The 13,620-nt window shown below is 37.0% G+C and overlaps 1 protein-coding gene across 9 annotated transcripts in view; it reads left to right on the top strand.

Moving 5' to 3' along the window:
• The window catches only part of LOC114472966 (ankyrin-1-like), a 68,492-nt gene that overhangs the window by 39,164 nt on the left and 15,708 nt on the right, over positions 1 to 13,620 (top strand). For all 9 annotated transcript variants that reach the window (XM_028462290.1, XM_028462288.1, XM_028462287.1 and 6 more), the window contains 14 exons: positions 1 to 4; positions 410 to 522; positions 591 to 815; positions 1,541 to 1,695; positions 2,713 to 2,924; positions 4,474 to 4,678; positions 5,335 to 5,431; positions 5,527 to 5,755; positions 6,685 to 6,813; positions 7,857 to 7,976; positions 9,482 to 9,566; positions 11,308 to 11,382; positions 11,907 to 12,038; positions 12,390 to 12,551. The exon at positions 1 to 4 is cut by the window's left edge and continues 60 nt beyond it. In XM_028462290.1, coding sequence (XP_028318091.1) covers positions 1 to 4; positions 410 to 522; positions 591 to 815; positions 1,541 to 1,695; positions 2,713 to 2,924; positions 4,474 to 4,678; positions 5,335 to 5,431; positions 5,527 to 5,755; positions 6,685 to 6,813; positions 7,857 to 7,976; positions 9,482 to 9,566; positions 11,308 to 11,382; positions 11,907 to 12,038; positions 12,390 to 12,551 — 1,943 coding nt within the window. The remainder of the gene's footprint in view (positions 5 to 409; positions 523 to 590; positions 816 to 1,540; positions 1,696 to 2,712; positions 2,925 to 4,473; positions 4,679 to 5,334; positions 5,432 to 5,526; positions 5,756 to 6,684; positions 6,814 to 7,856; positions 7,977 to 9,481; positions 9,567 to 11,307; positions 11,383 to 11,906; positions 12,039 to 12,389; positions 12,552 to 13,620) is intronic.

The raw sequence follows: 13,620 nt of genomic DNA, 5'->3' as shown, positions 1-13,620 counted from the left end.
TCAGGTTGGAATAGTTCTTCACTGGTTTTTTCCCACGCTTATATCACATGATTTTTAATCTCAAACTGTTGAAAGAACTGTAGATATTAGGGCTGGGACAGTTAGATTTTCTCATGATATTTAGGTCCTGATTCGATATATATTGCGATTCGATAGTGACGATTATTTTGAAAAAACAATAATAATTCACGATATGTTCTGCCACCCTTAGTAAATATGATTATAGATTTAAGAGTAGCAGGGTAATCAATAATATTGGATGATGTTTCAACAATGTTTTTTTAATAATTCCCTGCATCTCAACGCTTTCTCTATTTTAATGGATTTATTTGTTTCATCATAATTTGTTCATCGTTTTCTTTTAACGTCTACTATTCCTGATACTTGTGTGTGTGACCTTTGACCTCAGCACACCCCCATCCCTCTGCCTAAAGAGTACGATGAGGACTCTCTGATCCCCAGTAGTCCAGCTACAGAAACCTCCGATAACGTCAGTCCCGTGGCCAGCCCCATCCACACCGGGTGAGAACATCGTCACGTGACGAGCAGGAATGTGTGAATGCTAATGTGCTAACTTGTGTGACGTTCAGCTTCCTGGTCAGCTTCATGGTGGACGCTCGTGGGGGCTCCATGCGGGGCAGCAGACATCACGGCCTGAGGGTCATCATCCCTCCGAGAACCTGCGCCGCACCCACACGCATCACCTGTCGACTCGTTAAACCCCAGAAACTGACCACGCCCCCTCCTCTGGTGGAGGGAGAAGGCCTGGCCAGTAGGATCATCTCCCTCGGACCCTCCAGTATGCAGTTCCTAGGGTAAAGAAAACACACACACGTATATATATATATATATATTATTCATTGGCTTTAGAAAATTATTACAATATTTATGATGTAATCGTTTTTTTTTAAAAAAAACAAGGAAAATGTTTGTGTTTATTTTTATTTCCTACTGCTGATCCATTCAGTGTAATTTAAAATCTGTGTTGTTTTGTATCCATTTCTGAGAAATACATAGTTTAACGTAACTTTTTAAAAACTATTGATCAGGAATCAGGAATAGCCTCAGAAAACTGAATTTATAATAACCGATGCTGGTATATTTATATTTAACATCCCCGTTGAGTTCCAATCTTCACATTTTTTTTCTCTTAATTTTATTATTTTGAAAATTTCCAAAGTTTCTAAAATTAAGTTTGTGTGGAAATTTACCATAAATATTCTGCCCCAAACTCACACTAAATAAATTGGTATTGGTAACACTAATTTTAAAAAACATTATCTTGTATTTTATTTTGAACATATGGTAAAATTAGAAAAATAGAAACATAAATACACAAAAATGAATTCAAAATCAAAGAAAAAGGAACTTAAAAACACACAAAATGACTAAAAAACAACAAAGAAAAAGCATTTTATTTCAAACTTACATTGAAATTGTAAAATGTTTTTTCCAGGAAATGATGTCACTTATTGTTATTATTATGGTGATGGGTGTATGGATGAACATTGATACAGCATGTGTCCTGTGCTCCTCATAGACCTGTGATTGTAGAAATCCCTCACTTTGCGTCTCTGGGTCGAGGCGACAGAGAGCTGGTGGTTCTACGCAGTGAGAACGGATCCGTTTGGAAAGAACATCGGAATCGCTATGGAGACGAAGTGTTGGAGACCATTCTGAACGGCATGGACGAAGGTGATCAGTGTGATTAACGTACACACTTAGTGACGTGTCATCGTCTACAGCAGGGGTTCTCAACATAAGGGTCATGAGACACTGAGGGGGTCCTCAGATACATTCAAGAAACTAAGAATATTTTCTGAACAATTTCAGATCATTTTTGCTTATTTTTACCCATTTTCTACAACTTCACCAAAATCACCATATTTAAACATATTTTCATCACTTTTTCTTTCCATATTTTTGCTCCTTTTAATGTATTTTTGCTACATTTCTGACACTTCTACATCACATTTTAATGTCTTTTCTACACATTTTTCCCACTTTCCAGACATGTTCATCACTTATAAACCATTTCTACCACTTTTACACCTCATGTCACATATGTTGATCATTATTGTCACTTTTAACCTCTTTTCAACATATTTCATGATTATTTTTGCCATTTAACCACATTCACCATTTGTCATGTCTATTATTTACCAGTTTAAACTAATTGTTCCAATATTAAACCTTTTTAACCACTTTTTTGTCCATTTTTGGCCACTCCAATTTGCAACTTTTAACCAATTTCTGTGGTTTTTATTTTGCTAATTTAAATTTAAATTTAAACTAATTGTTCCAATATTGACACTTTGAACCCTTTTTCTGTCTGTTTTTGTCCACTTTAATTTAAAACTTTTAACCAATTTCTATGCTTTTTAAAATCTCATTTCACCTCCTTTTCCACCATTTTTATTCACTTTGAACCATTTTATTAGTGATTAAAACCATGATTTCCATCTTTAAGATGATTATAATAATAATAAACGTTCCTGGATAACAGTGGATATTATTCAGATGAATATATAAATGTGGTTATCACAGATTCATAGAACAATGGACCATCATTTTACTGACTTTATGGATGGACCCCAAAAATCTCTCCCCTGGAACCTTTATTTTGGAGCTATGGGCCTGAACAGATTGAGAACCACATGTTGAGAACCAATGGTTTAGAGAAGGACTTGATAGTTTTTCCTCTTCATGCAGACTTGGAGAGTCTTGATGAGCTGGAGAAGAAAAGGATCCGTAGGATCATCTCCACTGACTTCCCTCTCTACTTTGCCGTGGTTTCCCGCGTTGAGCAGGAGAGCGATCTGATTGGTCCAGAGGGAGGGCGTCTCCTCAGTAAGCTGGTACCACATGTTGAGGCCATCTTCCCTGATACGGCGGTTACTAAGAGAGTGAGGCTGGGTCTGCAGGTGAGAACATGAGTGAATGAATGAAGCAGAAGAAGGAAGTGAATTATAGAGGATGTCGTTAGGGCTGGGACGATACCTCGCATTATTAAAAAGCTCTAACGTTGGGGATTTGCTAGCAGCGCTGTTTTTCCTTCTGAAGCCGACCTGCTGACTCCCTCTACCCTCTGATGTTTTTCTTTTTCTCCACAAAACTATAATGATCTGATCTGAGGACCAATCACAGCCCTTACGTCTGCGCCGCTACGGCATTGACATATAGCAGTAGCAGGATCTAGACTTTACCCTCATTATTTGAGCTTCATGTCAAACTCATTGTTTTTGTTGTTATTTTGTTTATTTTATGTAGTTTTGTTATTTTGTTTTTAAAAGTCATTTTTGTGTCTTTTCTAAATCATTTTACATTTATTATGTTTATTTTGTATGCTTTTTGTCATTGTGTGTCTATGTTTTTGTTGTCTATCTGTGGTTATCTGTTATTGTGTGTTTTTGTACTTTGTATTATTTTGTGTAGTTTTGTTGTCTTTTGATATTTTTTACTCTTTTTTTGTTTGCTTTTTGTCGTTTTGCATGTGTTTTTGTTTTATTTTGTGTATTTTTGTGAATTTTTATTTCATAGTAATTTTTGTGATTTTGATGTCCTGTATTTTGCCAATTCGTGTTCTTTGTTGTGATTTTGTGTTTTTTGTCATTTTATTTTTAGTCATTATTGTGTATGTTTGTCGTCATCTTGTGAGTCAGCAGAATTATTTTGTGCATTTTCTTAATACACAAATGAATAAATAATAACAAATAAATAATATAGTGATAATATGTATTTAATAATGTGTTTTTCTTCCTTTTTAAATCATTGTTTTGATCTTATTGTATCATCCCAGCCCTAGCTGCTGATGGACATACATGTTTAACTACAGTTGTAATGGTTGCTTTGCTGAACACACACGTTTTCTTTCTGCATGTCACATGCATGTGTAATGTGCAAATATTCATGGTGATTATTGCACTAGTTTTATTGATTCTTTCTGTCGCTTCACTGCAGATCGCTGACATCACACGTTTGCTTGGCCTCATGCTGCTCTGTTTATTTTCCATCGTCACTTTCCTGATTTAAGTCACAGTGAACGAGGCGATGCACTGAGTATGAATCTGTTGCATGTGTGAGTATGGCTGTAGTTTTCATCACATGCATTTATTTAGACTTTTACTGCCTCAGTTCATTGAACATGGTTTTAAGCAGTTAATGATTGTTTTCAATAAAAGAATAACTAAAACAGCTCCTTAGTGAGACACGGGCACCGCCGTAGACGGGTGTTGTGACAAAGTCTGTGACCTGATTAAATGGTGGCTGAAGGTGGAGCCACCGTCAGCTGATGGAGTCACAACACGTGTCTACGACCTGGGGCTAAAATGGCGTCCACCTTGTCTCCCACACGAGTTCTTTTCCTCATTCTGGACTTTTATAGAAAATAACCCGACTAAATGTTATGTGATTAATGTTTAAACACTGTGAAACAGTGACCTTTGACCCCTCACTGCTCTTCTTTAAACTCAGGCTCAGCCAATCCCAGACGAGCTGCTGACTCGGCAGCTCGGTAACCAGGCAACCTTCAGCCCAGTGGTTACTATTGAGCCTCGGCGCCGTAAGTTCCACCGTCCAATAGGATTGAGGATCCCTCTCCCCCCATCCTGGAGGGAAAGTCCTCGAGATGCTGGAGAAGGAGACACCACCAGTCTGAGGCTGCTCTGCAGCGTCATTGGTACGTCTCACCTGAGACTGAGATTATTTTACTTTAAAATGATTCAATGCTGATTTTAAACCTTTTCATCAAGTCAGAAAGTGACGTTTTGGTTGATACAAACTCATTTTAATGCAGTGTATAACCACTTATTAGTCACTCAGCGTTGTGTGTAGAGTCACTTTTTAATCCTCTGATGTGCATCATTCAGTATCTGAGAGCGTCATTGGTCAGCATAGCAGAGGGGCGGGGCTACACACAGCATGGTCAGACAGAAGCAGGAAAAGAAGCAAAGATAAGAAAGCACAGATGCATTTTGCGCGTGTTTGGAATCATTTTGTGTATTCGTTCACTTTTTGTGTATTTTTGTGGGTTTTTTGTCATTTACTGTATTTTATTATCCTTTAGTTTATTTTTTATCATTTTGTGTATTTATTTCTTAATGTATGTGTTATTTTGATGTGGGCGTGTTGAAAGAGACATTTATAGAAACCACTGACTCAGCAGGTGATGTCATTATTTATCCTTTAATTCATTCTAAAGAATCAGGAAATCTGTGCGTCAGTATTTCTTTCCTCCCTGAGATCAACTGTGTGACAAAGAGTAAATCCTTCTGATGGATTATAAACTAAATAATGTTCTACATAGTGGGGTTGTTTATATTATTATTATTTCAGGAGGAACAGCTCCAGCTCAGTGGGAGGACATCACTGGAACCACTAAGCTAATGTATGCTAACAGCTGCGCTAGCTTCACCACTAACGTGTCTGCGAGGTAACAGGATTTTTCATCATCACCACCTTTAAACGTTTGTTTTAAACACTGTCTATAATGAGTCATGTTAATTATGCACGTCTCAATAACTGCAGGTTCTGGTTGGCTGACTGTCCTCGTACAGCTGAGGCCGTGACCTTCGCTAACCTTCTGTATCGTGAGCTAATGTCTGTTCCCTACATGGCAAAGTTTGTGATTTTTGCCAAAATGAACGAAGCTCGTGAGGGACGTTTGCGTTGCTACTGCATGACGGACGACAAGATGGACAAAACTCTGGAGCTTCACGAGAACTTCACCGAGGTGGCTCGGAGTCGAGATATAGAGGTTAGCATGATGCTAACGTCAGAATAAAGGACATTAAAATATCATTTGTACAACCTTGGGGTCGTGAGACACTTGAAGGGGGCACAGATGTCTTCAAGAAACGTTCTGAACAATTTCAGTTCATTTTTCTACAACTCCACCAAACTCACCATATTTAACATATTTTCATCAATTTTTTTTACCATATTTTTGATGCTTTTAGTGTATTTTTGCTACATTTCTCCCATTTCTGACACTGACACATTTTAATAACTTTTCTACACATTTTTTTTTTTACTTTCCAGACATGTTCATCACTTATAAACCATTTCTACCACTTTTACACCTAATGTCACATATATTGACCCATTATTGTCACTTTAACCTCTTTTCACCAGATTTCATCATTATTTTTGCTAATTTAACCACATTCATAATTTGTCATGTCTATTATTTGCCATTTTAAACTAATTATTCCTACATTTGTGTTTTTTAAAATCCCATTTCACCACCTTTTCCACCATTTTTGAACCATTTTATTAGTGATTAAAACCATGATTTCCATCTTTAAGATGACTATAATAATAATAATAAACGTTCCTGGATAACAGTGGATATTATTCAGATGAATAAATAAATGTGGTTATCACAGATTCATAGAACAATAGACCATCATTTTACTGACTATTTTCAATGTTCATGTGTTCAACCACAACACACTTATGTTTACTTATGAACACATTATTGTAAAACACTAATGTTTATAATATTTACATTTTATGTTTATCAGTTTGATAAGAGATGGAAAAAAGTAAATAGAATAAAACATCTGATATTTGGTCAAACTTTAGTGTGAAAACAGTGTCAGTAATGTAACGACTCTTTTAGCTGAATGATTGTTGTTCTATATGTTCCATTTGTTCCATATGTTCTGTGTTTGTTTCCTACAGTTAATGGAGGGCATGCCTCTACACCTGGAATGTTCTGGTAACCTGGTTCCTGTTAGAAAGGCCACTCAGCAGCCTCGGAGCTTCAGCTTCCAGGCGTTCAGAGACAACAGATTACCTGTCTCTGTGAAGGTTGGTCCTAATTCTCCTGATTCCTCTCACAGTGACAGGGAGCTTTTATTTTGAAGGGTTTCTCATTGTTAGCACCTCCAGGTTACCAAAACTATCATTCTTCTGTTCTTAAATGGCCTTTTTAGCCTTTATTTGACTTTTTTTAATTAAAAACAGTAATTTATTCTCAGTGTTTATAGACTTTGTTCTATTGTGTTAATAATGATAATTAAGGACGGGTCCACAACAGTATCTGATCTGAGAGTCACATGATCAACGTTCACGTCAGCATTAGAACCAATGACCAATCAGAGCATTAACACAGGAAACGACAAAGAGTTTGAAGAGTTTTGATGTCATTTTGTACGCTTTTCTCTCATTATGTGTGTTTTTGTTGTCATTTTGTGCATTTGTGCCGCACAATAAGTTGTTTTTGTCTGCTATAAATACATTTCTTAGTCAGTGTGTCATTGTGCTACATTTACAAGCTAAAGTGTGAGTGAAGTAACAAATGGAAGTGTTGTTTAGCGTGCTTGTGCGTAATGTTGTAGAAGATGTGTTGTCCATCCCACTCCACAGAGCCTGTGTATTTCACCCATTCGTGTGTGTGTGTGTGTGTGTGTGTGTGTTTTCCGTTGTGTCCTGTGGTTGTGGTTCTCCGTGCGTTTTTCACCAACTGTCAACTCTCCCGGTAACTGAAGGCATGTCATGTGACTGTGACTCCTCCCCTTTCTGCTGCTTGCCTGTACGTGTCTGTCTCACTGTCTCTGTTTCTCTCTCTGTAACTGTCTGGTCTCACAGACGTCCAGGTAAACTGTGCAGGTAAATCTCTCCCTCTCGCCTGCCTGTGGACTGCTTCCACCCCCCCATCCCCCATCCCCCCTGCTTCCTGTCCCATGATGCTGATCCACAACCTGTGGGTCGCGTCCCAGACTCTGATCCTGGTCTCTGTCCCTTCCTCTACCTTCCTTTCTTCTCTCATCATCTCTTTCACATCCTTCTTCTTCTTCTTCTATGGACGTCTCTCTTTCTTCTTCTGTTACTCTTTCCCTCCCTCCTCTCAGGTCAGAGACAGTAATAAAGACGCCACAGGCTTCCTGTCTTTTCTACGTAAATGTACCAAATATGAAGACAACCAGCACGTGCTGTGTAACCTGAACATAACCATGCCCCCATGTGTGAAGGTGAGAACATTCTTTCAAATAAAAGTTGTGTCTACTAATGCACTAAACCTTTATCATCTGTCTTTGAGTAAATATTAAACTAAATTATTTTATTAGTTATTGTCACAGTTATTTGTCTTCCTAATGTACATGATACAGTATACATTAAGGGTTCTCGTCTCCATTCTGGACTTAAACGCTGTTTTGCGAACCTGCAGTTACGCACTTTTCTCCTACGCGTATTCTCTGGTGCAGGCTGCTGACACGCCCACCGTGCGTAAGGAGCCAAAAAGCGCTTATGTGTGAAAGAAGGCGGGCTGAAGGAAAGGAGGCGGTGATGTCATTTTTTCGGGCTGTGTAGAAATCACGGAACATGGAGTTTTACCAACGCTTGTAAATGTTATTGAAATCTGTGAAAATGATGAAGTTCACTTTTAATTTGAAACCATCATCATCATCATCATCATCATCATCATCACTGTAAAGCGTGACAGAGTTAGATGATGTAGATATAGATGATGTAGATATGATGTAATAACGCGTCCACAGAGCGTCCTGCTTTAATACAGAGGGATGTTTACAGTCAATCAGAATTATTAACTTCCATATTACACAGTTTTAAATATTAATAGTTTAAAGTGACCTGAGCCTCATTAAAATATGTGTGTGAACAGTTTGTGTTCCATCCTCATCTGTATATAACAGCATGTTTCACTCTGTAGTGGATCAAACTGTGACTTTACGTTGGACATAAAATAGTTGAATCACTGTGACCAACGTGGACAGAAGTCTGTGTCTGTCACAGTTTTAATTCATCACACAGCAGCAGCTGAGTGATCACAGCTGCTGCTGCACAACACACGAGTCTGTGTGGCTTCAAATGTAACTACGTCCATATGTCTAGTGCAATATAATGTTTATTCTTATGGGGGCGCTGCACTTATTCCAGGGTTAGAAGAACGTAAGAGGAAAAGGACTTAGGAAAAGGAGAATGCGTGCAAGGGCAGATATGAATGGGAACGCCCACATTTCAGGGTTGCTCCGCCCACAGTGTGTAACTGTGATGAAGGTGTGCAGTGACTGACTTAAGTACAGGAGGAGAATAGCAAACAGCCAGAAACAGCACCACTGTGTGGTTTTTTAGACGTACAAGAGGTAAAAATATACAGAAATGACTCAAACTGACCACAAAAATATACAGGAAGACTCTTTGATTCAAACCTTTTCATCACTAATGTGCAGTATATGGTAAATATTAATTTCTGTTTATGGAGAGTTCAAATAGCAGCTCTGATTTTACTTTTAAAAATGTCCCGAATTATGTGTAGTAATAGTACTGTATTAATAATGTACTTTGCTAAGGCTTTCTAAGTTAAGCATCATTAACATATATTTACACTGTAGCCGAGCCATCATTTACATTATTAAAAAGTGTTTTTAATAAATGTGTAGCAGGTGAATGTGTTTATTATATCACTAAGTACAGTTTTAGTGTAACTAGTTTAGTTTCTGGTCTTGTTTTGTAGGTGGTTGGATCTGAGGAGCGTAGACGTACGCTAACGCCGCTAGCTCTGCGTGAACGCTACAGTGCTCTGAACGAACCTGGCCTAGGTGAGTCACACACTGCCTGAGGCTCCGCCCCCTTTAACCTTTAACTACAGCCCTGCTTTAAAACTGACCCTCTTTACTCCCCCCTGTGTCCGTCGCATGGCACAAAGACCTAGCGCTGGATGCTAGGCTACGACTCCCTCGTTAGCTGTTTTTAGACTAAAGTCATGTTGAATGTGCGACGTGTAGAAGAAGAAGCTGATGACAAACACTGAATGACTGTCTCTGATTGGTTCTGCATGGCGTTGGCGTCTCCACTGCGATTTCCAACGGCATGGCAGCGAGTGCTGTTAGCATTAGCATCGTAGCTTAGCTCTGTGAGAATGGGCGGGACCTCGCAGTGGAGCTAGACAGAGGAGCTCTTATATTTGTCAGAGTTTGTGGAACAAAAAGACTAATTGTGATTGGACGAGGGCTTTTCTGTCTAACACGTGCACACGTGCACACGTGCACAGCGCTGCTACTGCACCTCCCTCTGTGATGGACAGTGAATGTTGCTGTGGTTAGTGGAACCAGCACCTGAATGGGTTCTAATACGTCCCTGAGGATAAATAATGATGATTAATGTTAATTAATGTGTTATGTTGGTGATGGAATGTTTCCTCCTACAGAGCTGGGCTTAATGTCACAGTAAGTATTATTTTTAAAGCCTTAAAGAGAAACTAAGGCACCTTTATTCTTCTGCTCAAAACAAATATATTAGCTTTAAAGTTGTGATGTTTATTGATTCTAGAAATGTCCCACTAACGTACTATCCACTACATACTATAGTATGTACTGTCTAGTATATATTATATAGTATATACTGTCTAGTATATACTATAGGATGATGAGCATTTCCACTGAAGTATATTGCCAAGTTTCCCAAGATGCATCTGGAACCTCCAGCGTTAAAAACCTTGTTCACACTGAGGATAAATATCTCTGTTGATTCTCCACCTTTATTTTGAAAGTTCTAAAAACATTTGAAGTGAGAAAGTGACCACGTAGAATATCAACATGTGCTCATTTGATCCATAAAACTCACGTAGACATATTTCATTCACACATTTTACACATTTTCAGAGACCCTCCATTGGTCTACTGACTACACTTCCTGTTAACTTCAAAATAAAAGCCCTATTTATAAAAACTAATGGAAGACAAGAAGAGAGGCTTTTTTTAAAAAAGGGAATGTTTGATTTTTATCTTGAAGTTGGTCCCAGGACCATTTTATTACCAGCTCCCAATGCATCATGGGAAGGTTGAGTATGGCTAGTATGCATACTTAAAACATGTCATCATATAGTATACATCCAGGTTTTTCTCACATACTCAATCTATTCATACTATCTAATGTGAACACACTACATACTCATTTAGACACATTTAGTTTTCAAACTGAGTTGTTTAACATCTAGATGTAAATATCTGGAATTCTGAACTTTTGTCTCATATTCATGTTTTAATCTGAAACCCAAATGTCTTCAGTATAAAACTAAAACAAAAGAATTGAACTTGTCGTTCTAATACTTTTGGAGGGTACTGTACATCCAGCTTAGACACACGTCAGACCTTTAGTTTAGGGTGTAGTTTATAAACTTTTAACTGCAGCTTTATCAAATATCATATTTAACAGCAGAGGTTTAATTGGGACAAGTCTGAATGTTCTTAACATAAACATGTATATATATAAGACTAGATCTTTATGAATAATGTAATATTCTCATCCTGTGATTCTAACTCATGCCTTTGTTTCCTTTAGCTGCAGTGAACGCCATGGAAAGAACTGAGATCAAGATCAACCTCATATCTGAGAATCTGGGTTTGAGCTGGGCAGGTTAGTGAGGTTCATCGGTGCGTAGCTTACAGTGGTTTACAGTATTTCATTAATATCACACATGGGCAACTACAGCCCGTAAATGGAAACACAAAATCACTCCAAAAACACACAAAACAACAGCAAAAAGACACAAATTTACTCCAAATATACAAGCGACATCTGAAAAATATACAAAACAACACCAATAAAACACAAAATGAAAACAATTACTCCCAGAAATACACAATGTTACCCCAAAAACACTAGAAATGCCTAAAAATATGCAAGACAACTGAAAATTATATGAATGACTTAAAAAATGCAAAATGGCAACAAAACACGTAAATTTACTTCAAAATACAGAAGACGTTGATTAATAATAAATATATATAATTGAAAAATATACAAAAAAAACAAAAAACAAATGACATCTGAAAAATATACAAAACATTAGGCAAAATGACAACAAAATTGGAGAAAACTCTTATCTCTGATATACACGAGCATGTTCTATGGTTTATTTCTCTTTTCCTTCTGATCAGAGTTGGCCCGAGAGCTTCAGTTTGGAGTTGACGACATCAACAGGATCCGTGTGGAGAACCCCAACTCTTTATTAGACCAGAGTTCAGCTTTACTCAACGTGTGGGCGAGTCGGGAGGGGAAACGAGCCAAGAGTGAGTTTAACACGTTACCACACGTGTAAATATAATTATTCACTTTTATTTTATATTTTCTAACAGAATGTAGGGATTGTAAACAAAAAATCTAATAATTTAATAAAGAAAAACATTTATAAAAAGGAAATCATGCTTTCCATATGTTTATAGTTGAGCTCCTCCTCTGGGTCATATACAGTAAGAGAAAATTAAACTGTTGATTGAATAATAATAATAATAATAAAGAAACATCTGTCCTGTTGTTTTTTATCACACATTCTCATATTTTGTAAGTATTAACTGTGTGTGTGTGTGCGCGTGTGTGTGTGTGTGTGTGTGTGTGCGTGTGCGTGTGTGTGTGTGTGTCAGTGGAGAGTCTGTATGCCGCTCTGAAGAACATTGATCGTGCTGACATCATCACTTTTGTGGAGGAACAAAGTTCTCAGCCTGGTCAGGCTTCCTCAGAGGAGGCTGCATGTCGACTCGGCGACCGTGACTCCGCCCTCTTATCGTCCCCCAGTGTTATTAATGGTAAGACGCACAAACACATCAACAGTCACACTCACTAACACTGAATGTGATGATGAATAATTGATTTAATAAAGTTATTGATGTTCAGAGGTAACGTTTATTAATAAAGCAGCTGGAGACGATCAATATTTATCAGATAAAGACATAGTTCAGGATTCAGAGATCAATAAATCAAAGATAATTTGCTTTAAAAAAGATGTAAAAGGTTGAAATAGTTTGTTTCATTTCCACTGTTGGTGCATTGCATTATGGGATGTGGAGTCCTGTAAACCAGTGTTTTTCAACCTTTTTTAAGTCAAAGTTCAACTTTTCATTGAAAAAATCTCAACGCACAGAAACTGCATAATGTTAAAAAAATATACATTCTTATCAAAGTCTTGAATACAAATATAAAACAAACATAAAATATGATTAAAACTACAGTTTAACTTTATTCTGTTAAATATTGTTTTGTTTTCCATAATGTATTTTTCTACATTATATAATTTTATCTTGTATTTTCATAGTATATAAATAAATCATTATTAGGAGTAAATAGATTTATACAAAACAATAATAATCACATTTTGTTGTGTGTTGTTAAATGTTAAGAGCGTTGGTTTAAAAAGACATTTAATCATTTCCCACGGCACACCAGTGTGCTGCTGCCCAGTGGTTGAAAAACACTGCTGTAGACGATCATAGAAGAGTTTTTACTTCATTCTTATGCAGATTTATTGTTTTTGCCCAAAAAAAACTCTGACAAAGTGACTTCTAACACATTTCTGATGTTTTTACTGAAAAACAATACAGACTTTTATTTAAATGGTAAGTTTCACGAAATACTGTGGAATATATGTTAATGCATCAACTGATATTTTAAAAGTTATAGTTTATTATTAATAAACTCTAAATAATATATTTACACCAAACTCTCCATATTTGAACATATTTTCATCAGTTTTTCTTACCATATTTTTGCTCCTTTTAATGTATTTTTGCTACATTTCTGACACTTCTACATCACATTTTAATGACTTTTCTACACATTTTTCCACTTTCCAGACATGTTCATCACTTATAAACCATT

Source organism: Gouania willdenowi, chromosome 12 (genome assembly GCF_900634775.1).
Source record: "Gouania willdenowi chromosome 12, fGouWil2.1, whole genome shotgun sequence".
Classification (NCBI taxonomy): Eukaryota; Metazoa; Chordata; class Actinopteri; order Blenniiformes; family Gobiesocidae; genus Gouania; species Gouania willdenowi.
Note: the sequence above shows the minus strand (reverse complement) of the source record. Positions and strands in the feature narration are given on the sequence as shown.